This window comes from Mangifera indica, chromosome 11, assembly GCF_011075055.1.
Source record: "Mangifera indica cultivar Alphonso chromosome 11, CATAS_Mindica_2.1, whole genome shotgun sequence".
Lineage (NCBI taxonomy): Eukaryota > Viridiplantae > Streptophyta > Magnoliopsida > Sapindales > Anacardiaceae > Mangifera > Mangifera indica.
The window spans coordinates 3819165-3846468 of NC_058147.1; the positions used below are offsets into that span (position 1 = coordinate 3819165).

At 35.5% G+C, this 27304-nt stretch overlaps 5 protein-coding genes across 7 annotated transcripts; 1 reads left to right on the forward strand and 4 right to left on the reverse strand.

Moving 5' to 3' along the window:
* Nucleotides 1-708: 708 nt before the first annotated feature.
* LOC123228535 (endo-1,4-beta-xylanase 1) lies at nucleotides 709-6227 on the reverse strand. Its single transcript, XM_044653937.1, has 8 exons — nucleotides 5430-6227; nucleotides 5272-5334; nucleotides 4334-4701; nucleotides 4098-4257; nucleotides 3574-3926; nucleotides 3085-3262; nucleotides 2423-2959; nucleotides 709-2030 (listed from the first exon to the last, which is right to left on the reverse strand). The coding sequence occupies exons 1-8, from the start codon at nucleotides 5499-5501 to the stop codon at nucleotides 915-917; spliced, it is 2847 nt and encodes a 948-aa protein (XP_044509872.1). The 5' UTR covers nucleotides 5502-6227; the 3' UTR covers nucleotides 709-914.
* Nucleotides 6228-8471: 2244 nt separating this feature from the next.
* Nucleotides 8472-9867, forward strand: LOC123228610 (EPIDERMAL PATTERNING FACTOR-like protein 2). The gene is made up of 3 exons (XM_044654039.1): nucleotides 8472-9283; nucleotides 9366-9406; nucleotides 9519-9867. Exons 1-3 carry the CDS (start codon nucleotides 9175-9177, stop codon nucleotides 9756-9758), a joined length of 390 nt encoding a protein of 129 aa, XP_044509974.1. The 5' UTR covers nucleotides 8472-9174; the 3' UTR covers nucleotides 9759-9867.
* Nucleotides 9868-11622: 1755 nt separating this feature from the next.
* LOC123228611 (ergosterol biosynthetic protein 28-like) lies at nucleotides 11623-15018 on the reverse strand. The gene is made up of 3 exons (XM_044654040.1): nucleotides 14748-15018; nucleotides 12269-12475; nucleotides 11623-11960 (listed from the first exon to the last, which is right to left on the reverse strand). Exons 1-3 carry the CDS (start codon nucleotides 14860-14862, stop codon nucleotides 11893-11895), a joined length of 390 nt encoding a protein of 129 aa, XP_044509975.1. The 5' UTR covers nucleotides 14863-15018; the 3' UTR covers nucleotides 11623-11892.
* Nucleotides 15019-18553: 3535 nt separating this feature from the next.
* Nucleotides 18554-20966, reverse strand: LOC123228823. Its single transcript, XM_044654283.1, has 2 exons — nucleotides 19614-20966; nucleotides 18554-19503 (listed from the first exon to the last, which is right to left on the reverse strand). Exons 1-2 carry the CDS (start codon nucleotides 20234-20236, stop codon nucleotides 18792-18794), a joined length of 1335 nt encoding a protein of 444 aa, XP_044510218.1. The 5' UTR covers nucleotides 20237-20966; the 3' UTR covers nucleotides 18554-18791.
* A 1207-nt stretch (nucleotides 20967-22173) lies between these two features.
* On the reverse strand, nucleotides 22174-26880 carry LOC123230085 (inositol-tetrakisphosphate 1-kinase 3-like). Of its 3 annotated transcripts, none has more exons than XM_044656200.1 (10): nucleotides 26303-26880; nucleotides 25650-25731; nucleotides 25498-25530; nucleotides 24098-24218; nucleotides 23853-23945; nucleotides 23540-23659; nucleotides 23265-23441; nucleotides 23035-23090; nucleotides 22852-22936; nucleotides 22174-22733 (listed from the first exon to the last, which is right to left on the reverse strand). In XM_044656200.1, the coding sequence occupies exons 1-10, from the start codon at nucleotides 26464-26466 to the stop codon at nucleotides 22645-22647; spliced, it is 1020 nt and encodes a 339-aa protein (XP_044512135.1). In that variant the 5' UTR covers nucleotides 26467-26880; the 3' UTR covers nucleotides 22174-22644. The 3 variants fall into 3 exon arrangements, with proteins under 3 accessions (XP_044512135.1, XP_044512137.1, XP_044512136.1); XM_044656202.1 differs by lacking the exon at nucleotides 26303-26880 and adding an exon at nucleotides 24454-24516 and having other exon boundaries at nucleotides 25650-25737; XM_044656201.1 differs by lacking the exon at nucleotides 25650-25731 and having other exon boundaries at nucleotides 26303-26432.
* Nucleotides 26881-27304: the final 424 nt, after the last annotated feature.

Consider the following 27304-nt stretch of genomic DNA (forward strand, 5'->3'; position numbering starts at 1 on the left):
ATTATTATAAAAATAGTATGAACACTTATAATATGCAATTTATCGACAATTTTAAATTAATTTGTTACTATAAAAATAAATGTTTATATATTCACCTAATGTCAATTCAAAAGATTAGATGTTGAGAAGTCGTTAGACCATAGTGATGAACAACGATGGATTGATTGTAATTATTTGATAGCATTGAAAACGAGAAAAAGATGCATTCAAACCATATAAATTTATATGATATTTGTGGGTTCCCCTTAGCAATTGATGTTGATTTAAAAAATAATTAAGAATGGGTTATTTTATATAATATATAAACTTAAAGCTTAAGTGGGTGGCTTCAACATTAATAATGGATACAGTTGCAGAAAATGGATGGAGGAAGATGGCCTATTTATGGATTGTAATTGAAGTGATAGTAGGATCTTACTATATCACAATGGACCCATTAGGCGGTGAACTTCCATTTCACCCACCTAACTTTACTCTTTGATTCAACATAATTGGGTGCCCGTCTATTCATTCATCTTTCAATCTTTTTTTTTTTTTTTTTTAAATATTTTATTTGACGCTAATTTGATTCTTATTTTATTGTGTATTACTTTGGGCTTATGTTTAGCCCAGTGATCCCTTAGACTTGCCCTCTGTTTCTCAAGTTTGGACTCAATAGGCCGACTAATTCTGAGCTGAAGTTAACTTCCGCATGGCCACTGTGGAGAGTTTCAACAAGATCATATTTTATTGCTTTGCACAAATTTTTACAGTGAAATAAGAAATCAAACAATCTGTGTAAAAACAAACAGACCCTTGTTTATTAATTACACATGAATTTTCTTCTCATACCTTATGCTTTGATAGATGCTATCGTAACACAAACCATGAAGGAACATTAACCTTTTATTGAGTGAAGTCATTGCAGCTGAAACTTAGAGATCAATGGAAACCACCACTGGTGAGCCACTCTTGTCAACCACAAATGTCTTTTTAATCTTCTGAAAGATGGTGTCTATTTCCAATGTGTATGCCCCAGGAAAGCCCCGAAAACTGAATTCTTCTTGCTCATCGATATGTCCATGAGCCTGAGACAGCCACTCTTCTTTGAGGGCAAGAAATCTTTTGCCAGCTTCATTGATGTCACCCTCAGCGTTAACCAAATGTGCACTGTTTCTACTCATAAACAACTCCCAGAATCCCCACAGCATTATCCCTTCAACAGCAGGATGGGCAAATGCTTCACGAAGAATGACTTCTAGATCATCCCCCCTAACATATTCATTGGTGGAGGACACATCAAGCTCAGTAAACCAGATTGGGAGACCTAGAATACCTAGTTTATCCAAAGCATAACAAACAATTGGTCCTACTGGGCTATCGATATGCCCTTGAATTCCAATTCCTCCCAAAGGTGCACCTTGCTCTTGCAGATCAAGAATGTGTTCAATGTACTTTTCTGGAGATGATCTGCTGTCACACCCATCCTCAACATGATAATCATTCACAAACAGGGAGGCAGATGGATCTAGTTGGTTAGCTGTCTTAAACATATTTGCTCGGATATCTTTACCCAATCTATCTTGGTAGAATGATCCATGCAGCATCTCATTGTTCACATCATAGTGGCTGAACTTCCCCTTGTAACGTGTGAGAAGGCCCGTTAAGCGATTTTGAACAGCTGTCATCAAGTCATTTTTGTTTAGTGATTGGACCCATGACTGGACAGTGGCCTGTACTTCCCAAAAGATACAATGGCCTCGGAGTTCTATGTTGTGAGTCCGGCACAAATCTAACATATCATCGGCATCCTTGTAATTGAAGTTTCCTTGTTGTGGCTCAGTCCAATACCACTTCAATTCATTTCCAAACACTGCCCAATTGAAATTTTTAGTGAAAAAATCAACAAAATCTTCATTGTCTATCTGGGATCGGTTCATGCACGATCCAATGGGAAAACTGTTTTGTGTTTGTTTAATTTTCAAAAAGCTGCCACATAAAATGCTTGAATCCCCTCCAGAGAATTTCAGTATGACATCACACTTACGAATCTGCAGTAAAATGATAAGCATTAACTCAAAACAAAAGTGACACATCATCAACAGCAGAGAGATATCAGTTCACCACTCTAGATAAAGATTAATTAAAGGGACAATAAAAGATTAGCTTTAGGACAAAATAATTTGAACCATAGTTAAGCAACTGTTACATCAATAAATAATGTGAACTATTGATGCTTGAATATAGTTGTCCAAATGATGTTTGAGTAGTGCACTTCTAAAGGATGTATCGAATACTACAGAGGGAGCAGTGGCGTTTGTTATAAGATTACCAGCCGATTTAGACATTAAGCAAACCAGTGTGACCATGCAGATGTTTGTCATAATAAAGTTTTACTTAGATCTAGTTTATCCTATAGCAGAGAACTGCAGAAAACAATTACCTTATCAGCCTGCCTCCTCAAATGTCTAAACCTTGCCTCTCGGTCAACAGGGAAAATCTGAAGCCCAGCAACCATTAGGTCAACACCTGGAGCAGGACCTTGAACGTAAACCATAACCTTTGATGGTTGCTTCTCAATTCTAAAGGACCCACCAATTTCATGCCACCTGTCATCATTAACCTCTACTTGTCCCCCATTAACCCATTGGTTGTCAACACCTAGAGCAACATTCACATTTTGAGGACCAGTGGCTCCAGAACCAATTCGAACCCAAGCAGATACTTGGTATGTAAGAAAGAGTTTCAATTTATCAGTTATCATCTGAGCAGGACCCATCCAAGTTTGTGTGCGCTTGGTCACAAGTATGTAGCGTCCACTTAAAGGCTCATGAGGTCCAAGGGACTCCCTTGCCATTGGAGGAAGTATATGCGGTGAACCAGTTCCAACACTTAAAGTGCAATTGCCAAGGGGAAACCATCCATTTGTGCCACCACTAAGTTCACTGTTTGTAATTATGTTAACTCCAAAGGCTGGATTCTGCAAAAGCAAATGTTTTGAATGTATTCAACACTAGGGGTTGTACTTTAAGAAGCCAATACTAAAAAAATTATAACCAAAAATAAAATATATACGAAATGACCTTTGCAGTTTAATCGACCTACCTCAATAACTGGTGGAGGCGAAGGAGGGACTTTCTCAGCATGACTTACAACCAAGCTATTGACAAGAATATCTGTACCTGCGGGTGGACCTTCTAAATATATGACAACTCTTGCTGGCGATCCATTAAGTAGGAACTTTCCCTGCAACTGTGCCCAATCCTTGTCGGTTGCCTGCACACTGACAAAAAAACCAGCTTGTTTCAGAAGATAAGAAACTATACAGTTAAACTGCATAACTTATAACTACTCCAAATAAAATTTAAATGAACAAATTGAGACATTATCTTGAATGAAGGAATATATGGAATGAAGAATGATTTACTAAAACAATAGGAGCTTCATTATGAAATATTAAGAGAATGAAGATTGGCTAAAATACTTGTTCCTTACACTAATTTTATAATAGGAAGATCGAAAACCTAAATAACAAAGTGAAAAAACAAAAGAGACTTACTTAACTTACCCAAAAAAAAAAAAAAAAAGGCTTACTTGGCAATGCCTATATACTGATCACGTTGATTTGGTGTCTGGACCCATAAAGTTGCTTGTACAGTAGCATTTGTGACATTGTTACCAAAAATGCGAACTACAGCAGTAACGTCATAAGCAAGCTTTCTTTGCACTCTTCCAGTAATCTCCTGCTGAATTCCATTCCAGTTTTGTGTGCGTTCAGTTGCAGAAGCAAAAACCTTTCCAGATAATGGGACTATTTTCCCATCTGCCATAGAATCATGTAAAACAATCTTGCAGCCTCTTCCAGACCAATTATTGAGGCCATCCTCAAATTTGGGGTTGACAATGATGTTCTCGTCTACAGCAGTGACACACTCTGTGCCTTCATTCTATCAAAATAGAAGGAAATTTCTCACAATATCAGTGTGAGTAGAGAGAAAGTTTTATGCAGCTTTCAAAATCAAATATAGATGACTTATTTACATAAATGCACAAAGTTTAAAACTTTTTGAATTCATATACAACTGAATTTGATTTTAGCTTTGAGGGGCAGCACATGCCTTGCACTCTGTAGGGCTGGAACAGGTAATCACGACTGATTTTATGAGAAGGTCCACTCCAGGTGCAGGCCCTTCCAAATAGAAAACAGCGCGGTCAGGCACAGCTGATAGTGAGAATGTGCCTTCCACCCATTCCCAATTTTCCGTTGATGCAGCAGTTCTGCATTAATTTTTGCCATTAACAAATTATTTTTTCCAAACAAAAAGGAAATGACAACCATATCAAAATTCATTACTTTCCAATAAACAGATAGTTTGTCTGTGAGTTTCGGTATTCAAGTTTCAAAGTTGCCAAGACATCAGCAGATCCTTGAAGAGGCCCCGACACTCCAACACAAGCAGAAACCAAATAAGTAAAACCAGGAGAAACTCTGCTTGTTATATCCTGTTCCAATCCCTGCCAGCATTCACTACGATTTGTAACAACAGCATAATTACCAGCTGGCTTTGCTGATGTTCCTGCTGGGAAATTTGATTCAGCTGAAACAACAAAACCATGACAGCAATTGGAGTGCCAGGAATGAAGCCCCATAGAGAAGTCACTGTTCATTATGATGTTTGAGTTGCTGCTGGCACTTGAATTGATTGTAGTATGGTTTTTAATCTATCAAAAAAGGAAAAAGTTAGGGACTTAAAATAGCAAATGACTGGAGCCATAAATGATGTAAAAAGTGAAAAGTTCTTGTGCTGATTGATACAGTTTGTGATAGATATTATTTTCTATAAAACATGAAAGAGTACAGTAATCACAATGACAGATACAATGATATAATGCTTAGATGTCTCCGGACTCTGATGCCATTTACTGGGTAATTTGTAATTTGTTCAAGGGCTTCCGACACCCTATACTTCAGTGTCATTTTTCACCCAAAATTAGTTCACAAATAACACCTCTGACATGATGCCGCCATGAGCCACTAAAAATGAATCCTTCTAAGATGAAATTTTCAGTCCATCACTAACCACACACAGACAAAAAATAATAATAATAATAATAATGCACTGGATAAACTTCCTGAAATGCTGAAGATGAATAACAGCAAGCACAATCCTGATGGCAAAATATCCAAAGAAGAGTTGAAAACACATTAATCAGCAATGAAGCCAGGACAAAAGAGAACAAGAAATAGAAACCCAAAAGCCCATTAAAAACAAAAAAAGAGAGAGAGCATACCTGCACTGCAGAATCGTCATTGGCATTATCCGTCTGGTGGCTTTCCATGGTTTCTCCGGATCTCTAAACCAACCGATCAACATAAATAAATCAATAAGAAAAGACAGTTTTTCTATTCCAAAATGGGTCTGATTGGCAATTAATGCATAAATGAATACCTGGGGAAGATTTTGCTCTGAACGGACCCTTGAAAGTCGACCTGTGGCGCAGCAAGCTAAAACCCTCCTCATTTATACGCCCCGTTTAAAATTTTCAAGTGAAGTCAAAGAAAAGAGCCCAACCAACCAACCAATCAAATGGTAGTTAACTTCTGCCTCAGGTTTCGTCAACCTCATAAGAAAAATAAAATATAACAATATTGTGGATCACTGAAAGCATTTGCTACTCTGCAAACCCAATAAAAACGTATTGTTATTTTTTATTCTCATTTTTCTCAGCAAGGAAAAGGCTGTTGAGGCTTCTCTCATATTGCTTTGTCTTGCAGAAAGGGTTAAACTCCATTGGAATTCAATGCTTGAATTAGAATTAACGATTTAAAGTTGATGAAAGCAATTTGCCCACCATTAGTAAGCATATACTATTGCGATTCCTTGCTTCATATACTTTGACCGTAAGCAAAATTTTTTCCAATCCATTGAAATTAGGTAAAGATGGATTTTCAGCCGGTTGTATAATAATGTTTCGGGAGAAACTAGGAATCTGATAATTTATTACTGAAGTTAGTTGGCCACTCCAAATGAACCAGAGACTTTTATTGGGTAACTGAGATCTATGTCTCAAGAAAGACTGCAGTTTAATGATGATACTTAAACAAGATTTTTAGTGCTTGCTATCTGCTAAAAAGATTAAACATAAGAAGGGGAGGGAAGAAAAAACTCACTGTCACTGCTGACCCAGTGACCCTGCCACCTTTTTATTCTCTCAGAAGAACGAGTTAGTTTGATTTTGGCGGCCGCACAAATATAATAATGACTCAGAAGGATTAGTTACTCTTGACTTGAACATAATCTCCTCGATGGTTGACAACCTCTGTTAAATGGGCTTAGTTGTGGCCTCAGCCAATTCAACAGCGATCAAAGTGGACTACATCTGAGGCCCTGTTTCTTAAAATAAAAAACACGTAGACATCCAAATTTCTATGAATGTAAAACAAAAGGGAAACACAACTGGCTGTAAGAGAAATTAAATGGGAATGTGAAACTTTTCTTATTGTCTCTCAATTTCCAAAAGAACATGAAGCTGATAACATCTGCTTATATGACTCGACACCCTGATAATGATTTCTAAACAATCTAATAGCTCCAAAATACAAAACTCTGTAAAGAGTTTAGAACATCAACATTGTGTTTTCCTTTAGTTTAAAAAGTATCACCAAAAAGCAACGGCCACCCACACTGAACTGAAAATAATTTTAGTAAGAGTAAATTACATTTTCTCGGCCAATGTTTGGCCTAAAACACTTTTGCACCCCTAGATGACACAACACTTTCCCACCCATGGGTAATTTTGAAGTTTAGCCCAGATTGTGGATTCTAGCATTAGTTATTTATTATTATTTTTGCTAGGAATTTCGCATTGGTTAATCTTACTTATTTTTCTATCAGAGGCAATATCTTAGGAGAAGTGGCAAGAACCCACTTGTTGTAAATGTGGGGACAGCAAACACAGCATGTCCTCAAGAAGAAATCAATCTGGAGAGCATAAAAACTGGAAGTGAAACTGTTGAAATTCAAGGGTTGTTGGTTGTCTCTTCATATGTCAAGGTGTTACTGATATTCAATTTTTCATCTTGATTCCAATAGTAATTTGATTGTTAATATAATTTTTCTAGGTTTCTTGTTCCCTTAAAGAATATCCGAGAGTCCAATACTAAATGTGATAATAATACATTTTACTCAGTGAGAAATTTTAAATAAGACATGCATAGATTACTGGGGTAATTATTTCCTGCAACTGGACATTTCTTGAGTCTTATACCTCCAACCAGTATTGCTTTTTCAGTACTTCATTTCTCGAGTTACTGCTTTAACATTTGTTAATATTATGAAAACCTATTGTATCAATTCTGATTGGGCTGATGTGATCCAACATAAGTTTGACAATTTTTTCCTTGAAAAGTTCCAAGTTTTTATAATTGCCTTGTATGAGCAATTGTCAGTGGCTTCTTGACCTATTGAAATCTATAAGGCAAATTGGGTTTTAGTGACTAAATCTGAAACTGGATTTATAGCAGTTATTATGGCAGATCTCCGTGATGCTCGGATCTTGATAGAAATGGGCAATTTTTTAGTAGGGACCATAGTAAAGAAAGAGCAATAAGGGAGCGGGACATATTGGTGTAATGCTTATCTAGTATTATTCCTATCAAGCAGAAGTTCAACATATAGAATAAATGGCCATGTTACATTTTTCTTCGGGTAGGGTGTGGGAATAGATGAATATTAATTTGTGCTTAAGTTACATCAGCCTAGGTATAAGCTGAAACAATGCAAAATACCCAAATACTCATAAATTTTGTTCCTTTTTGATTGACAAAAATGTCCAAGGCATTTGTTCCATCCTGAGCTAAGTAGAACATTCAGTGACATTTAAATCCAAGGTATACTGCTCCCATTAGTCTGGCATTGTGTTCTGTACTAAACTTCATTACTCCTCTTTAGAGTTAGAATTAACTATTACAATTTTAGGGCGAGAATAAAAAAACAGGTGGGAATTATGTCTAAGCTTTTAACTCTAGCACTGAAAAGTGTATCTCAGAAAAGATGGCAGAACATATATGTTGTCCTATTATTTGAAACTTTTCTAGTGTCTTATTTCCTCTCGAAAATTTACTGACTTGGGTCCATATAAACTTGTGGGTCTTTTAAAGAGAACTTGATGATTCCTGCAGGTGAATTAAAGTTTTTTTTTGTACATCTTAATTCTTGCATGCGCACACACAGAAAAAGAAGGAATAAAATGAATGACCATCAGTAAGCGCATTTAAAGTCTTCGTAAATGTGGTATGGAGGTATAATATATATGTGTGTTTGCAATGTGAAAAAGTGGAAGTATCTTAATTGGAGTTGGAAGGATGTTCTGTGGTACTTTTGGTAACATAAATGATCAATGGGTTGGGTTGGAAAAATATGCATTCTCGCTTCCCTATAAGTGTATTTGGTGGGAAAATCACACCAGCCATACTTGGTTGCAGTTCCCATGTAATTGTATGGTTTATTATGCAATTTCATTGTCATGGTATTGGAAGTATGTCTACCCTCTATTAGCAATGGCGAAATATATCCTCTTCCCAAGGTAAAGAAAGAGGCATTGGCGTGTTGGAGTGAAAATTGCTCAAAGCCCAAAACACAAACGCGGGAGACAAATTGAAAGTTGCGATAATCCAATTCCACACACGGCTCTATTGCAGAAATCTCTGTATCATTCAAGCACTTGTGCCATCTCTTCTGTTACTGTTATTGCTGTGCTGTCCATTCTTCCTGATCCGTGTTCTGCCGCTATGACAGTTGATATATGTATATTTTTTATTCTCTTTTTCTTATGGTGTTACTGTAGCCTTGGTTTTTTGGAGGCTCATATAACGAGGTCAATGTAATTCCCTTTTCGGTTGAGGTCCTCCTCCCACCCTCTTCTTTTAGCCTCATTGAAGACTATCTTTTTGGCTTCCACCTTCCACCCTTTCTTAGAGAGAGAGAGAGAGATACAGATATATACAAGGTTAGAATGAGCGTGAGCCATCTTTTTTCCATTAAGGAGGTGGCATTCTATCACTCGCCTCTCTTTGACACTTTCAAGCAACTCACTTCTTTTCTACACTGCCAACCATTCAGTTTTTCACCCTCTTTCTTTCTGTTAAGTCACTGCACTCTCTCTCTTTCTCTATAGTCTACACTTTACATAAAAATGGGCTGCTCTCAAAATTCTGTATATTGCCACAGAAACAGACATCTGGTCATGTCCTTGCTCTTCCTCTCTGTTTCAAGCTTGATCCAAGTCAGATTCATGGCTGAAGGTAAGTATACATGTCCAAAAATTGTATAAGACATGGATATTCAGTTTCATTTTGCTCACTTCCAGTTCTGTCACGTGTTCAGGTAGAGCAATATCCAAACTAACAGATGCTGAAGTCTCGCAGGTATTAGGCATAAAATTAAATTCTGCATCAAGCTTTTGTTTTTATTTTTTTTCCTTCACAACTGGCTTGACTATCTCAAATTTTGGTAGTAAAAATTTGAACTTGTGTGCAGAAACGAGCGGATGCAGATAACATGGTAATCAGCAGGAGTATGATAGGCTCAAGTCCACCAAAATGTGAGAGAAAGTGCAGCTCCTGTAAGCACTGTGAGGCAATTCAGGTTCCAGTGACAACCCAAGCCGCCCACAGAAGTCGTTTCTCTGCAGTTTCTTATGACAGAGGTGATGGTGTCTCCAACTACAAGCCCATGAGCTGGAAGTGCAAGTGTGGGAATTTGATTTTCAATCCATGATACAAAGGAACTCTTTTAGTTAGAGAGAATCCAGAAATGTAGCTTAGTGTATTTGTGACTCAAGTTGTACACTTTGTTATATGAGTTAAGTTGGATTTCCACTGTTCAAGAGGTTTGTACTTTGGCAGAATTCTTCTCTTCTACTTGTAACAAAACAGCCTTATGAATAATCTTTGAAAATTCAAAAAATAACATATAATAATGGTTAATTTTGATGGTAAATGAGGAGATGGAGGATGTCAGAGAGTTGTGGTTTCGTATAATACAAGATTTGTGCATCAGAAAGGAAGAAGAAAGGCTGTTCATTTTGACAGCCCACCTCCAAAGGACAAACCATCAGACGTAGCCATCCATACTATCTCATACTGGGCAATGCATGGCATAGCAGTAACTTCTTAGCGTTGCCCACCTTCTCAAAATTTTACAATCAAAACAAATATAAGTGTACTTGTTGTTTAGGGATATTAACTACAGTACAGTCTCTGTCAGAAAATATTTTATCCCGAGAAGATTTTTTTTTTTTTTGCGTGAATATCCATCCGGGAAGAAATGAAATTGCGTGTACAGTAATTATGCCTACTATAGGCATTAACAGGTCACTGCCGACGAGATAAGTGAAAATTTAACATAAACAGATATTGATGATTTGCTGCAAAATAAATGAATATCCCACACTCTGAAACTAAATGGATTTTAGACTGTCTTTAGATGTTTCTCTTTTGTCTCTCTGCTTTTGCCAGTGTTGTTGACAGGTTAAAGACACCAAATTTTCTTCACTAGGTAAAGACACCAATTTACAGCTAGATTAGATAAATCAACACCAACATGACAATAGAAGAATGCATGTATTTTTTTTTTTTTAAATACTGTGCTTATTAGTGTATTTATCCGGATGAATTCACCGTGACCTTTGAAAAATTTGAAATTGTTTTAAGCAATGTTTCTAAAATTAGATCAGTGATAGAACCAATTATTTTACTGATTCATAGTTTAATCAATTAATTTAACTTTTTCAAATAGATTTATTAATTTTTTATTGTATAAATCATACGTAAAGAAGTCTACCAACAAATATAATAGTTGTCATACCCCAAGTGATAATCCTCTTCTGTGCGGAAAAAAAAAAAGAGACATCAACTAAGAAAAGCAAGAATTATTAGCCTAAATATGTGCATTCCTGACCCGGGAGAATTGTAAACTTCTTTAAATTACAAACGCTAGTTTACAATGACTGTGATAGAGAATTTTGATAACATTGGTAAATTCGATTCGAGCATCAATCTTGTCAAGATAAAATACTGTGGTCAGAATTGCATTCACTGAAAAATTGAACAATAGGCTAAAAAATTATTGAATTAAGACATTAATTGTGGTTAAATCTGATTCTACCGGTTTTGATCGAGCTTAATCGAGTTTTTAATTAACCCAATTTATTATAAAAACCGGATCAAACCATGAGCTAATTCCCCATTAAACTGGTTTAACTAATTAATCTACTCTAATTTTGAAAACAGTGGTTCTAAGAGATTGTCAAGTTTCCAAACAACAGAAAAACTTCAAGTATTCCACATCATTATGAACAATGTATTTTTTAAACCTCCAAAGTTTGGCTACTAGCAGCAGGGGAGGACGAGAGGAGAGGAGAGGAGAGGAGAGGAGAGGGATGGTCAAAATATGCAAAGGTGTGTCTCATTCTCAACAGAAATAATTGGCTGGTTTATTCAGTTTGAATATTACAACCAAAAACCAACAATGATTACAAAGGAAAGTGATCTTTTCAATCTATGAAGTTATCAACTCTCAAAACATTTCAATAAAAAACTATTATAAATATTCTAAATTAAAGATAAAATAGCATTCATAATTGAAGATAAAACATGTTTAGATTTGCACTACAAACACAATGTACGCTTATGGTTATACATTCATAGTTGGGGGCAAAAAATGTTTAGATTTGCACACGCAATTCTGCAAATTAGAGGAAAATATCCTAAATACATGGGCACCGAAGCTCAAAGGCCAGAAAGGCACCATTTCCAATCCACAGCCAAAGGGTTTCTGATACAAAAATACACTTGAAAAAAATTCTAAAGATGGGATGAATTTGCAATAAGAAGCCATTGGGATTTCGTCTTCAAGATTTCTTGTAATGGACTGGCTGATGTGCATTCCACTGCAACAGCATCCAAATTATTGACGTGCCTGATTAAAACAAATAATTTTGAAAAAATGATATCAAGCTACAAGAACTAATGAAAACTTGCAACATCAAATATAGAACTTAACAAGATCTAGTTGTAGTTTTTGCCCAAGAGCAAAAATTGCATAGAAAAATCAGTATTAAGTGATTATTGTTAAAATGCTATCCATGATCAGATATCAGATTGATCAGCTTTTTGCATATGAAATGAACACTGACAATTTTTAAAGGAAACAAATCAGGCAATTTCTAAGCGTATAGGAAAAACAAGCATAATATGATGATCGGTTTTAATTTAGAAAACTCATACCTGCAAAGATGCCAACAGTTGTAAGATTAGCAATTGCCATTGTCTGATATATTAAGTATTCAGTCAAAAAATGGCCAAGTGCATACACAAATGATAAAAAAGTTGCCAAATATATTGGCTTGTTGTCAAGGTGAAAAGCACAAAGAACGCAAAGAGTGCAAGTCAAAAGCGTCCAGACCCCAAATGTCCTTCCATGAACTTCAGTCACTAGATAGCATTGATAGAGAGAAAGAGATCATCAAGAATTTGTTAGCAGAAAAAAAACCACAAATAAAAAATAGAAAACTGACACTGAAACATGTGATTTCTTGTGATGAATATGGGTAATTTTGTCTTTTCTCATGATGAGATTAATTAGATATCCATTCAACAGTGAAGGAAGGCCACAAGGCTTCAAATTATATTTGAGCAAGCAAAATGTTTATACCATAGTTTGAAAACACAGTCAAATAGACACTTTACAGTAATGCTTTGTTATGCAAATATTAATTTGTAGTTAATTGTTGGAAGGATATCATCTCTCTTTTCTTCTTGTTTAATTTACAAGAACTTAAACAGTCCTCCTTAAGGCTACAAGAAAAACTTGTTCGCAACTAACATACATACAAAAGATATAGGACTAACCAAAAATTAGCCATAGCACAGGAAAAGAAAAACCTGTAACCATTTTATCTAACAAAGATTATTCCAACAAGTGCAAATCATTATGTCAAGGTCAAATGAATAGAAGTTTTGTTCTATCCACTTCCAGGCATCAAGTAAACTGAAATTTCAAATAGTTTACTTTCTATGAGTTTCTTCAACTTTCTTGACCAAATAGTTCACCACGGCAATGAGTGGCTTCCTGGTCATACACTTTCACCGTGAATGAAGGGAGTGTACTCTCCTTATGCAAATCATTATGTCAAGGTCAAATGAATAGAAGTTTTGTTCTATCCACTTCCAGGCATCAAGTAAACTGAAATTTCAAATAGTTTACTTTCTATGAGTTTCTTCAACTTTCTTGACCAAATAGTTCACCACGGCAATGAGTGGCTTCCTGGTCATACACTTTCACCGTGAATGAAGGGAGTGTACTCTCCTTATTTTATTGGGCGGGAATCTCTTAGGTCAACACACCATAAATCAACTTGATATGCTAAAAATCTTCATGTAGAGCTGGGACATAGCAAAGCCTAAAAGTAAGACCAGACTTATGAATGCAGAAATCAAGCTGCAGACACATCAGGGAAGTATTCAGTGGCTAGAAACACAGAACACAAATTGCATACATGCACCGAACAGAACATGTAGCAAAGATGAACAAATCCACATTGTGCTTGAAAAATATTTTTAGGGATTTTGTCATGGAAAACCAACATTCTGCTTCTATCTTAGCCATCAGACTCAAGTTCAGTCACAGCTTAGCAAATTCAACCCCCTTATTATTGCTCTGAAGATCCACCATTCCCTAGGTCTTCACTTATGCATTCAATAAAAATTGAATCCTATATCTTTCTCAAATAAGTTTTTCCTACTAAGAATCCACAATGTCTCCCTTTATTATAACATAATCTTTCACTTTATGCACAAAATTAAACATGCAGGGATTTTGAAGATCAATGTTTCAACACCTGGAAACAAATCCACATTGTGCTAAGCAAAATCTTTTTGATCTTCCATTTTCCCCTTTCATTTAGTCTAGGACAACACTCAAAAATCAGACTCCAAATCCAGAGTCTTCATAGCAAATTCATCCCCTTGTTATTGTTCTCTACATCAGTATCCGATAATTTTTCTGGATCTTGGCCTTTGAATTTGAAATGACTTATTCTATCTGGTTTTTCGAATTTAATTAACACTGTATCTTTCTTGGTTTTTTCAATTTAATCAAGCAAATCAACATCAAAAGAAAATTGTCCCAACCCCAGCTACATGCAAAGCATTTAACTGAGATCTGAATCCACTAAGATCATCTAAATTCAACAAAAAGTTATTGCCCTATTAACACCGACCACAACATCTCTAACATAATTCCAGAAACATTCTACCAACTGAAGCTGGACTCAGTTTTTCATGCTGTGATCAAAGATGCAATCTTAACATGTTAACTTATTATTTCAAATTTTTTATGTTGCCAGAATCATTCTTTATATTTCCTGTTAAACCTAAATTTAAAGCTGCCAAGTCTAACCCCATTATTTGGTTATGGTTTTCAAAGCACTTGCCTCTCTTTTAACAAACCGTGAATAATACCTACAAGAAAGATTGACTAAATCCCAGATATCTTAAAATCTCCAGACTTTGAGATCTCAACTAAAAATTTTGTGATGTAAATCAATGTCTGGGTTCAGAAGTACTGACCCACATGCACGCCCACATATAGAGTAACTTGTCTGCAAATCAGCAATGACTAATGAAGGTGAAGTCTCCTATCATGTGATTCTAATAAAAAAGAGAACGAAAATATAGATTTGAGAAAGGAGAGAGCTAAACATACTAGTGGTGTTCGAGAAGACAGCAAGTCTAAGAGCCCAAATATCGAAGAAGCCGAACCATACGGAGGCTAACCGAAGAAAAGCCACCAGCATCAGCCACCATCCCAATGCCTTCATCTTTGACCCTTCTTCTATTGTCCGTGACTGTAAGTGGCACCTGTGTAATCGCAGCGTTTTGAATTGTTGACCATTTAGACTTTGGTTTTGAAGTTGATGATGGGGTGATTTTGCGGTTTTTCAGACCTTGAGGGTTTTGGAGGATCCCGTGGTGGGGCTAAGTGTGAGAATTCAGCACCGGGGAACACGCGGGGTCGCGTGGTGGGTTTTGTTGAACTTTCCCACATGTCAGGTATCGGGGTTTTTAATTTTTCAATTTTGGAGTTTTTGGTATTTTGTATTTTAGAGCAAGTTGAAATTTTTCCACTTTAGGATTTTTGGGTGTAGTTTTCAAATTTTTGCTTTATTGTTTGGAATAAAGCATGTATTATAAAAATTGACATTTATTTATTTATTTTCTTATAAAAATTGTTTCATGACACAAAAGAAGATACATGAATTTAAGTTGAATCAAACCATCAATTAAAGTTATGAATTTAAATTAAATCGAATTAGAAATTCATATTATTGATCTGAATTATAAATTCAAACAGAGCTAAGACAAACATCTCTTAGTTTGAGTTTTACTCAATTTCAAAAATGAGTTAAATATTTTGACTCAAATTTGATTCGTATTTAATTTAAATAAATTCAAGTTAAACTAGCTTCTGAAACTGAGTTGGTTTTATTTAAATCCAACTCTAATTATCAGACCAATTCTAAAGTTTTATCAGATATCACAAATAAGAATATATTCTAAAAACTTTTATACAAAATTTAGAAAATATCAATTTATATAAACAACTATGAAGCAATGCAAAATTTAACAGATATCAATTTACTTCAACAGGATAAAATATCATTTACCCTCACCATATAATATATAATTGCATTCATATGGTCAAATATCTAATAACTCTATCATGTAAAATATCACTTTTCTGATAATATAAGATTAAAAAACGTAAAAGATCATTTTGATATTAAATTAAGATTTTAACCATATTTATTTATCAAGAAAAAATATTATCAATTTTGTTTTACCACATGGAAAGTGCTTAACTTCCAAAATCGGTTATATCTAGAGTAGGTCTGAAAATGATCCGAACCGGTTCAGTTTTAAAAATCGATATGATTTGATTTAGTTCGATTCAAATTTGTTTAATTAAAATTTAAATCAAACTCGAGTGAAAAGATTTGACTCATTTTTTAATTCAAACCGAACTCAAACTTAGGGATATTTGGCTCGATTCAGCTCAAATCAGTAGTTCAAATTCATAACTCTATTCTATTCGAATCACTCGAATTTATAGTTTGGATCGGCTTGAATAAGAAATTTTGAATATTATTTGGGTAAAACAACATCATTTTGCTAATGAATCACAAACTCGAGCCATAAATTCGAGTCATACATTCGAACTGTCAATTTAAGTCGAACTAAACTACGAAATTGAGTCAAACTCAAACCGAACTGAACTGAGCTATTTTTCATCTAAGCTAAACTCGCGCTAGATTTAATTTTTTTCTCGACGAACTTGAGCTGAATTTGAACTGAATCATATTCTGTTTGAGTTGAACTCAAGCTAAGGGGTATTCGAGTTTGGCCCGACCCAAATCCACCCCTTATCTAGAGATATGAAGTAACAAAAGTACAATAAAATCATATATATATTTGATATATATTATCAAATGATTGAATGATTTTGAATTAAAAATAAAATAATATTTAATAAAATAATATATTATATATTTATATACTAAAAAATATGTATAATATTGTTTAATAAAAATAAAGGCCAAAGGACTATTTCCCACCCAAGTTTAGGTGCATTTCCAAAGTTACACCCATGGGGTTTGAAAAACCTGAAATCTTATTCATGACATAACTATCTTTAAAATTCTCATTTAGAAGCTGGGGTAAAATTGTTATTTTATCAATAATATTAAAAAAATATAAAATTCATTATATTTTCTCTCTTAAGTTTTAAAAATTAACAACTTTACCTCTACCTAAAGTTTTTAAACTTTGAAAAGTCATATTTTCTCCCCAAATTTTTTTCTTCACCTTTTCAACCACCATCTTCGGCGTCGATAACCTCCACTCTCCACCCTAAACAGTTGGTCGATATACGTAGACAAACATGGAACGAATCTCTTCGTTGGAGACAAAGAAATCCAATGAGATTTGAGAGAAGAGATCTGGATTTCGTCAACGAAGAAATTTAGATCTCTTCGTCGATGAAAAAGCTTTATTGTCATTCTTTCTAGATCGTCGAAGAAAGTGGTTGGAAAGGGAAAAAAATTCTATGGTTTTGAAAGAAAAAATGTGATTTTTCAAAGTTTAAAAATTTTATAAAACGTAAAATATTAGTTTTTAAAATTTAAGAGAGAAAAATATAATAAATTTTATATTTTTTTATCCTTATTAGTAAACTGATAATTTTATTTCTATATCTAATAAAAAATTTTAATTTTGATTAATTAATAGATGTGAATTTTGATTTTTTAAATATCGTAAGTATGATTTTGTGGGAAATAATCCTTTGGCCAAAAACAAAGTATAAAAATTTGTAGATGCAATGTGGCCTGAGCACCTGGCGCAGAAAACTAAAACCACGAAACAGTTGGATTTTGATCCTCCGCTGCCACTAATCTGCCTAAGACTTGAGTGATGGTTTTAAATTTGAATATACAGCTGGAAGTGATGTGGAATGTGGAGTCTGCGATCCGCAGGGAGATTCAATATATTTTTTCTCCCTTAAACTTAAAAAATTAAAAATTTCTCTCTAACTCAAATTTTAAAAAATAACAGTTTCTCTTTAAAATTTAGTTTCTAAATCTCCAGTGTCAAATCCGATGCTATCATTGACAACGAATATCTTCCGTTGCCTCCTCTATCTTCGACAACCAAACTTCTCTCATTTGAAAGTTTGGATGATATTAATTGACATCGAAAATAACTCAGCTTTCTTGATAAAACACCGTCTCCTACTGGGTTTTAGATCATTAGTCGGAGGAAAAGATGATGAATGAGTGACCATCAGAGGAAGAGAAAAAAGATGTCGTCAGAAAAACATCAAAGATGACATCAGATTTTGAAAACTAAACGAGAAAATGATATTTTTAAAAACTTGATCTATGAGAGAAATTATTAGTTTTTAAGGTAAAAAAAAAGATAAAATTTTAAAACTTTATCCTTTTAAAATTTTTAAAATTAAAAAATAAAAATTTGAGATAAAAAGATATTTTCGGTGGAAAATAGTCCTTGGCAGTAAAGAAATTTAACTTGAATGGAGCAATGTGGGATTGTGAAGAGAAACAATAATTACAAGGTGGATAAAGGTGAGAAAATTATAATAATCAAATCCGAGAAAAGTCAAAAGCTATTGCCAAACTTGGGAGTAGATTAGCACTCAAGTGTCTCTACCTGCCACATAATAAAAGCACATATTCCCTTACCAAGCAACAAAATCACAAGAAAGGAATGGCCATTTAATATTTTTGAATAGAACCTAACTGGGTCTGGTTGAGTAGGCACAAGGCCCCCTTGGAACTAGTTTTAGTCCCCCACCTTCAAGGGCTTTCCCTTCCCCATCTCCAATTAAAGCTGTGATACTAATTTTAAATCTGATTCCCCTAAATCATTTCTAACCTTAGCCTTACGCAACTAACCGAATCCATACATGGATAATTACGATCACATTAAAGTGGATTACAGCTATAATCCGCAATTATCAATTTAATTCATATTTTCAAATATCTGAGTCAAGTCTTTTTCAAAAACAGGAAAAATAATACAAGCCACACCACTAAAAACAAAGCGCGCCTGTCTAATGCCTCTCTCTCTTCCTTCACTGTACGGTCAGTCTGTTTACCCCTAGTTAGTAGCACCGGTAACTAGCAAGAAATTTGAAAAAAAAAACAAATACGACATCGTAGAAATAACTCAATCATCCGAGGAAATTCTGCTCTTGGCATAGCTCTTTCCTCAGTCGTTGAGAGAAAAGCCTGCAAGCATCCATGCTGAGATCAACGGCTGCGGCTAAAGCCACGAAAGCAGCTGCGTCCTCCGTGCAGCTCACGTGCTGTACACTCACCTCCACACTAGGTTTGCTACACCTTCCCTCTCCTTCCACTCTAGCCGACATCACAAACCCTCTAGGTATGCAATACGGCCATAAACCGTATCCAAAATCACCGCTATTCCGTGGACTGCACGCCGGAGAAGCCCAGACAGTAGGCGTGGCTCGACCATTCGCAGAATTACCTCCTAAGTCAATGCAAAATTTCCCGCCTTTGCTGGAACTCAGAGTTGACTCCGATAAAACAATGCCAGCGTCAGCCGAGTCCGGAATCAGCTCAAAACGGTAACCTAAACCATCAGAGGCGCCACGCTCGCGCCAGGCTTCGAGGCGGCCCCAAGGTTTCCAGGTTCCATCACCGGGACGGAGGATGAGCCAGGAACCAGGATTAGAACGGCTCACCCGGTCTGAGCCAGGAGAGGCTACAAAAGGGGTCAACATTGAAGCGGCGGCTACCGGGGAGCCAGATAAGTCGTGGACCGTTACTGACCATCCCTTTCGTTCCTTCACTGGTCGCTCTCTTTCACTGCCAAATGAGCTCAGCCAGCTTCTAGCATTGCTTCCCTCAAATTGTAATGATCTGAAGATCAAATTAATTTGTAAATAAAATTGTAATGATCTTTACCAAAATTCATCCCACGTCAAAAACCCTAAGAGATGTCAACCAAATTACTAATATTAAAAACCAACCTGGATCTCTGATTGCGATCCCCCGTGTTTCTAAAACTGAATTTGCAAGTGAAAACGGGTTGCTTGATATTGCCTTGAATCTGAAACACTTGTGGGCTACATTCAGGTTCCCCATCGAACTGAAACACAAATCTGGGATCAGGTTCGGCCTTCACATTCAAGTGAACCTGCGAAGACGAACCTTTAGCTTCTTTCCCAACAGAAATCCACCCATTATGGAACACACTTGCTTTTGATTCAGTTCCCGCCAGATTCAACGGCACAGATACCTTCCCCAACAACTTCCCAGAGCTTACGCCACAGGTTGTGCCTCTCCGCCCCGTGTATATAGAAATTTTCAGAAATATTCTAGCGGAGAACATTGATTTGACTGCGAGCTTGTCCAGATCAGTCTTGCTGAGATGAAAACTTGCCGCCATGGTTTGAGATTGGTTATCTGAGAAAGAAGTTTCAGATGGAACAAACGGAACGACGGCAGTTTGAACAGGAAAACCTTTCAATTTAATCTTGCAGAAACACGGAGAGGAGGAAGGGTGCACCACAGACCGAGCCGGTTTGGCAGCGACAGGGATTCTGAGACCGAGATTGCCTACAGTGAGGCGCACGAAAGGGCAAGGATCCATTGCTAGGTCAGAAATCAGTTTAAGCAAACTACGAAAACTAGCAGAGAGAGGAGTTATGGTTTAATGCAAGAAGAGAGTAAGATGCGTTCCAAAAACACAATTGGCTTGGCTCCATCTTCAAATGCATCGCTGTTACTGCAGGTAACCTAAATAAAACCAAATGATAAATAGAGAGAGAAGGGCAAAAAACAAAAACGGTAGGCAGCTGAGAGAATGGAGTACAACTGGTTACAGCCTGGAGATTAATGCCAGAAGGACCGAACTCGAAGCTATCTGAGGTCCCTCACTTACTTAATGCATTTATTATTATTTTTTAAAAATCGCTATAACTTCTTCACTTCACCTGCTGGGGTTCTTAAATGACGTAATTGCCCTTGCTTTAGTATCAATCAGGCGCATGCGTATCTTGCCGCACGTGATTGGGGTTTTGTTGTGAACCCCAACTGCAATGTGTTAGTGGGTCCTAGTTTTGTTGGCTGAGGGAAGACAGATATGATTCCGCGATCGTGGACCGTCGATCTCGCTACTCTACATTTATATATTATATCCATAAATAAGCCATTCGTTTTTGTGGGTTTATAATAAATTAAGTTTAAACCACCAATATCATCCTTTGTAGGGTTGATATGGACGTGTGAGACTTTTTTCCGCCCCCGGCAAGCAGAACTAGACAAAATGATCCTTTGTCCTGTGTTTCAGGTGAAGAGGCTGTTACCGTACCTTCTACAGATCTTCGTATGAGAAAATTAGAGACATGGAAAAAAAAAAATTTTTGTCCATTTATATAATTTTGTTATATTTTTTTTATTATATATTTAATACCATTTATAAATACCTAAACTATTGTAGTCTTCATTTTATTGTAAAGAGTATAATAAATGATAAATAATAAAAATATCTATTATAAATAGTAATAATAAATAATAAACAGTAATATTTTATATAAAGATTATAATAAACAATACAATAAGTAATAAAATAGAAATTACATATTGTAAACAGTAATAACATGTTATAAACAGTAATATTTCATATATGAAAATTTTTAAATATTTAAAAGTATTTATGATAATTTTTTAAATAATGAAATGTTAATTATATTTTTTATTTTTTTATTATTTTATTTTTTAGAAAGTGCATTAGATAATATAATACATGATTTAACTATCATGAATATAGTTGTTTTGATATATGAGAAAATGAAAGTGGATAGATTTCATTTTAGTTCTTATTTCTTGCTCTAATAGTGAAATCATATTAAATGGCGATCATGTTTTACTGTAAGTAGAATAATTACAGTCTAACATGCAACATTTCAGGGAAGGAGATCATTTGGTAGCTTAAGTTTCTTCTTCCACTTTAATTGTAAATAATATGAAATTGAAAATCATATTGTTTCTAGACAAATATTTTGCATATAATTGGAGCCACTGAGCTATCTGAGAGACGAAAGTTGGAATCTATTTAGGATTCTTTCTAATATTGTGAAAACCTAAAAGTTTGAACCGACGACCCGGATAATCTACCTCCGGAATCTATCATTTTGCTGGACTCACTGAAGTATAACAAAGTAGAATGGATCTTATCCTTGATAGACCTTTTATGTCAATTTAAACCAGGGCATTCGGAATGGGCATCTCAGGATACCACAGAGTAGGGCTGAACTCAAACCAAGTTCGTTCAAGCTCGAGACTCGAACGAGCCAGAAACGAACCAATCTTATACGAGCTCAAGCTCGAGCTTGAGCTACTCATCAAATTTTTCAATTAAAATTTTTGACACAAAACGATATCGTTTTGATCAATATATATTAAAACGACGTAGTTTTAATAACAAAAAACGAGCTGAATCGAATTCAAACCAAGTTCGAACTTGACTTTTACGAACTCGAGTTCAAATTTGACTCGGCTCAAATCTAACCTTACCACAGAGTAATAGGAGATAATGAATCTAGCACATCCACGAAGGAGTAGCTAGCGTATCGCTCTAATTTACTGTACTCTTTACAATTCAAATCTATAAACGAAATGCCTCCTACATATTAATTTTGGATGAACAACACAAATTGCTCGAAAGACAGCAAGAATCAAGGCAAGCTGGATTATAAAGAACTGTGTATACCATGGATTCAGAAGCAGAAGTTTTCCTACCAGATTGTTAAGACAGTAATTACACAAGTTCGGAGGTTGGCATATTCTGCATTTTGCATATGCATTCCTCCAGCTGCCAGCAGGATGAGGATGTACAAGGAGACCAAAAGAACCACAGGGCCTCATATTGCTTATACTTAATTCAGGCCATGATAATCCAACGATATACAGGCAGGTAGTGCTCCACATCAATATCACAAAGGACCTTCAACAGCACCGGCCAATTTTTAAGCATCAACCAACCGTTCAAAGCATTCATTAGCCAGATTTTTTCTTGTACTGACTCTGTACTAGGCCCAAGAGGAAGTCTGTAAATATATGCTCATACTCTGGCATTTTCCCATATCCTGCAACACATTTCAACTCCGATCAATCCGCTGTTTAGCATGGTTAAAGGTTTTACAAGCAAGAGCATATAATCAAATCTAAAATGAAGCTGAGAATAAGAGATATGTTTTCACTTGCCAGGGAAGTAGTTAATGTCAATGACATAAAAACGGTCTCTTGTTCCGTGTTCTCTGATAATATCCAGATTGAATAAGCGGAGACCCTACATATAACAAACAATGATGATGGAATTAGAATAATTCCATGCAGGAATAACTTGTAAGCTGGTGCAAAAGAAAACAGGAAAAATCAAATAGCTACCAGTTGACGACGAAGTTCCTTTGCAAGTCTCTCAAGTAAAGGTCGTGGAGGAAGCTCTGGAGAGATTCAAAACATATGTAAGAAAGGTCTGCCAAAATCTTTTGCAAAACTTTCAAGGCCTCAACATTATACAGATTAATGTTGAAGCCACAACTAGCCCCTAGCCACCGCTATCTTCAGTTCTATAACAAAAAATTTATAGCCATAAACTGCACACTTATTTCACTCACCAGCCACAATAGGGTCCAAATCTGCATCATCTGCAGAAGCTGCAGCACAAGAAACCCTTGGAAAACGAAATACACCAGCAGTGCTGGAGAGCTCTTGTTTGGAGACATCAGGTAAAGAAAATCGTCTGACCACTTTAATGGCTTCACCAACAATATAAACCTTAAAAAGAACACCTCCTACAAGTGATGCAGAAGGCAGTGCTTGAGTTATGCAAGACTTGTGGAAAAGAAAAAATACAAGCATGTGAGAATCAGAAAAGAATTAATTTGCTTACCATGATTAACAAATTCTTGCAGAACAAGTGGAGGTTCAAGTTTCTGGAGGGAATATTGATCATAGGCAAGTGAAAGTTCATGTGACTTTGCACTCCCATCTGCAACCAAAGGCTTTGCAACTGAAACAACAGGAGTACACAACCATCCCTCAGACAAAGCACAAACCCAAAAAAAGAAAAAGGCAAAAAGACAAAACAGCTGAGAGTTATGACTCTAAGACAAGTCGTTTGTTTTAAAACAGAATTAGCAAATTTAGTGGCAATTCAAAGGTCATTACTTACAACCAAGTTGCAATATAGCCCAAATACATACCCAAAGGTAGATTCAGTCCAGCTTTGGCAACAACATCAGGGATTAATGATGCATCTCTTTCAATCACTAACTGTTTGGGAACGCCAACTTTACCTGCATTGTAAATCATCAAATCACTTTCATAAGCACGAGAGAAACAAACTTGTTTCCCAGGCTGGTCATTCATAACCTTACATCAAGGGTGAAAATTTTTAAAAATCTTGCTTTGGAATATATAATGTCTATAAACATAGTTAAAGTATTACCATAGGAGTTGGACAAGTTCATATCAGCAACACACTGGAGCATGGATTGGCGATTGCGTAAATGTTGAATAGCATCTGGAGGATCAAGAACTGTGACTTCAGGATGAGTTTGTCTGTAATCCTGAAAGGAGAGGCAAATAAGGTTAAGAAAAAAGTATCACTAGTTTGCCTAATATACATCTACCACAAACATAAAGAAATGCACAGAAACCTTAAAGATGTAACTCATACCAGTTCCTGGCAGCTATGATTACACAATAAGCTAAATTAACAAGAAACAACATGATCAAATAATTGAAATGATAATTCTCATGAATAAATGATGCAAACCCGGAAATTATTGAGTATTTTGTTACCTAAAAGTGACTGTTCTTGTCCAGGACCAAATGCTTTGAATAAATAGGGGCGATAAATTTTTCCTACCACATTACATAACCCACTTAAGAAAATCTTCATTCCAGTGCAGAAACAAAAGCTTTAATAGAAAAGCCGCATTGAATATTTTATCAATGGAAAAGAATGCTTGGTGTGATTTCAGCATATTAGTAATTTTTTAAAGAACCATTCCATAGTGGACTTATCAATTATGGTTAAATAAAATTTATAAGTCAAGAACGTCAAGAAATTTTTACGGTTCACACTAGTTAGTGGATTTTACTACTGTCATAATGATTGCAATCCAAAATCTAAATTACACGAAAGATTGTAGAAGTGCTAAGTAGAAATTAGTCACAGGTTAGAACAGAAGATCATCATCGTAGGCAAGATTAGAAAGTTCAATGCTGTGATCCTAGAACAAACATGAGGGTATGCAACCTAGAAAAGAGAACCTCTGACAAGTAATTGTCTACAGCCTAAAATTGAATATGTAGATTGAGGGGAGTGGTTTTCATAAATGTAATCCTCGAATATGATAGGGTAACAACTAACAAACATTGGAAAAGAGGTATATAAGATCTTAAACTACAAAGGTTTAGGAAAGCCATCTCACATTCAGTCTGCTGACAAAAGAGGGTAACAGTATACCCAGGAAAAGTGATCTTTTCCAAAAGAATCAAAATACTCAGGGGAACCTGAAGCAATCACCTAGATGGCCATGAACTGGAAACATCTACATCCTCACTTGCTAGGAGCTTAAGACCTCAAACTCAACTATCAAATCAATACTCATGACCAAGGAAAGAGCAAACACTCTACAAATTACGGTCACACAAATAAGTTTTGAAACTGATAATTCTATTTATTACTGGTAAGTGACTATTTGATCCCATCTCACAAACATAACAAGTAACACAACCGCATAATATGTCAAGCGGGGGCAAGGCATGATAATAGATCAGCTTTCAAACATTAACAAATACTTGAAATAAAATAGAAATGTGCATTTCAAGTGAACCAACCTCAAGAATCTGGCGCCATTCCTTTCCCGTTAACTGTATTAAAAGGGAAAAACATATATGCTTAAATGTAAGAAAAAAGGAATTTATAAAATTTTAAGATATAATCATAGAATATGAACTAAGATGGACAATTTAAGATTACAATAGCCAACCTTATGCAACACAATATCAAAAGGGCCTTGATCTGAAAGGGGCCTCTTTTGATCAATAGCAACAAACAATATCCCCTTGTTCCTGTACCACCCGATCATTTCAAGCAGAAAAAAACAGAGAACACTACATGAATTAGCCACCTTATAGCAGGGTAAATATGACATTTAGCTCACGCAAATTGTAGATAGAGTTCAAGGTGGTCATTACCAAGTCTTAATTATATATCAACAAAATTAAACTAGAAAACAACAGGTAGAAAAAATCTAATTGGAAAGGTCAAGATTATATTACAAACAAATATGGAACACACAATTTAATAGCTGTTGTCTAATGAACGGATAACAAAATATCTTGAACCTTCATAGAGTAAGAATGTTTGTTAACGCCTTCAAAATACACTTCACTTTCTTGACAACCAAATAGACAACGACAAGTTACCAAAAATGAAAATATCAAAAGTGAAAAAGTGTAAAACATTTGCAACAAATCTGTGGCCATGATTCCAAAACCAGATGCTCAAAACAATTCAAAAAACAACAAAAAAAAATCTCGATTAATAATAATGAATTTTTGTAACATTATGAGTTATATGAAGCAATAACGGATTACTATGCTGATTTTGGGAAATAGTAGCATTTAATCAGTTAAATACCTAGCCAAGCCTTCAAGCTTTGGCTTCAAGAAGCTCTTGGTCTTCTTGGAAGTAAGAGCGTAACCAACCACAACTAATTTCTTTTGCGGCGAAGGAAAAGTTATTATTTCCTCTTCTCTCCTCTCCTCGTCACTGATACAGGCAAATTCCCGCTTCATTCTCATTTTCTCTTTTTCTTTTCACTTAAAAATTGTTTCTAAAAAACAAACAACACAGAGACAAAATAGAATACGAAGATTTCGGTTCAGGAGAGGCAGAAACAGAAACAGTTTTCGTTAAGCTTAAAAGATCCGATATGCGAGACGAGATGGATGAGTAGTGTGAGCGTGAGAAGGTGTTGAACTTGAAGAATAAAATGAGATCACGAAATGTGTGCGAGGGTGAGCGAGGAGACGCTTGTTATGAATGAATATATAGGTGGAGTGGAGAAGGAGTGGGGCGACAAGCTGTATATTTTTATTGTTTAATTTGGAACGACGCGTGAAAGTCAAAATGACTGTTTTATGTGCTCTATGACGCGGCCACTCCCTGGGGAGTGGATAATAAAATAGCTGGTGGATGGAAGACTCTATTTTTTAGCGTTTATGGATTGACTTCAAATTCAAGATACATGAAAGATCAGATCAGCTATTTTGAAGACAATAAAGATAAGGAGCCATTGGAGGGTGTTTAAATAAAAATAATTTATAAGTTTACACTTAAAATAGAATATATATTTTAATATAATATCGGAGTACAAGCCAAATCACTTAAACACCACCAGTGTTAAACAAGTGTCTTGATGACATACATTTGGATAAGCGTAAGGGCCAAACAACTATATTCCACGTAAGGTATTCTACTAACGTAAGTTTCTCCCGTTAACTTTAAAAATTTCATTTACCTACCCATAAACTATTAAAATGATGATTTTAAAATAGTGTTCCCTCCCCTAGAGTTTAGTTTTCAATCTTCGAAGCTAAATCCGATGTCATCATCGATGATGAAGCTTTCCCAATACAA

Bases quoted from the DNA above. Each gene is read 5' to 3' on its own strand.
- LOC123228823 (XM_044654283.1), bottom strand. From the start codon at position 20,236: ATGGATCCTTGCCCTTTCGTGCGCCTCACTGTAGGCAATCTCGGTCTC. The intron at 19,504-19,613 runs GTTGGTTTTTAA...TTTGATCTTCAG, and splicing joins GATCGCAATCAGAGATCCAG to ATCATTACAATTTGAGGGAA.
- LOC123230085 (XM_044656200.1), bottom strand. From the start codon at position 26,466: ATGAGAATGAAGCGGGAATTTGCCTGTATCAGTGACGAGGAGAGGAGA. The intron at 25,732-26,302 runs GTATTTAACTGA...CGGGTGGTACAG, and splicing joins AAGCTTGAAGGCTTGGCTAG to GAACAAGGGGATATTGTTTG. The intron at 22,734-22,851 runs GCAAGTGAAAAC...AATGTGTTGCAG, and splicing joins TGACATTAACTACTTCCCTG to GATATGGGAAAATGCCAGAG.
- LOC123228611 (XM_044654040.1), bottom strand. From the start codon at position 14,862: ATGAAGGCATTGGGATGGTGGCTGATGCTGGTGGCTTTTCTTCGGTTA. The intron at 12,476-14,747 runs GTATGTTTAGCT...AATGCTATCTAG, and splicing joins TGTCTTCTCGAACACCACTA to TGACTGAAGTTCATGGAAGG. The intron at 11,961-12,268 runs GTATGAGTTTTC...TGTTTTAATCAG, and splicing joins AACTGTTGGCATCTTTGCAG to GCACGTCAATAATTTGGATG.
- LOC123228535 (XM_044653937.1), bottom strand. From the start codon at position 5,501: ATGAGGAGGGTTTTAGCTTGCTGCGCCACAGGTCGACTTTCAAGGGTC. The intron at 4,258-4,333 runs GTAATGAATTTT...AAATTAATGCAG, and splicing joins AACTATCTGTTTATTGGAAA to AACTGCTGCATCAACGGAAA. The intron at 2,960-3,084 runs GTAGGTCGATTA...TTGCTTTTGCAG, and splicing joins CGCCTCCACCAGTTATTGAG to AATCCAGCCTTTGGAGTTAA.
- LOC123228610 (XM_044654039.1), top strand. From the start codon at position 9,175: ATGGGCTGCTCTCAAAATTCTGTATATTGCCACAGAAACAGACATCTG. The intron at 9,284-9,365 runs GTAAGTATACAT...TCACGTGTTCAG, and splicing joins AGTCAGATTCATGGCTGAAG to GTAGAGCAATATCCAAACTA. The intron at 9,407-9,518 runs GTATTAGGCATA...ACTTGTGTGCAG, and splicing joins CAGATGCTGAAGTCTCGCAG to AAACGAGCGGATGCAGATAA.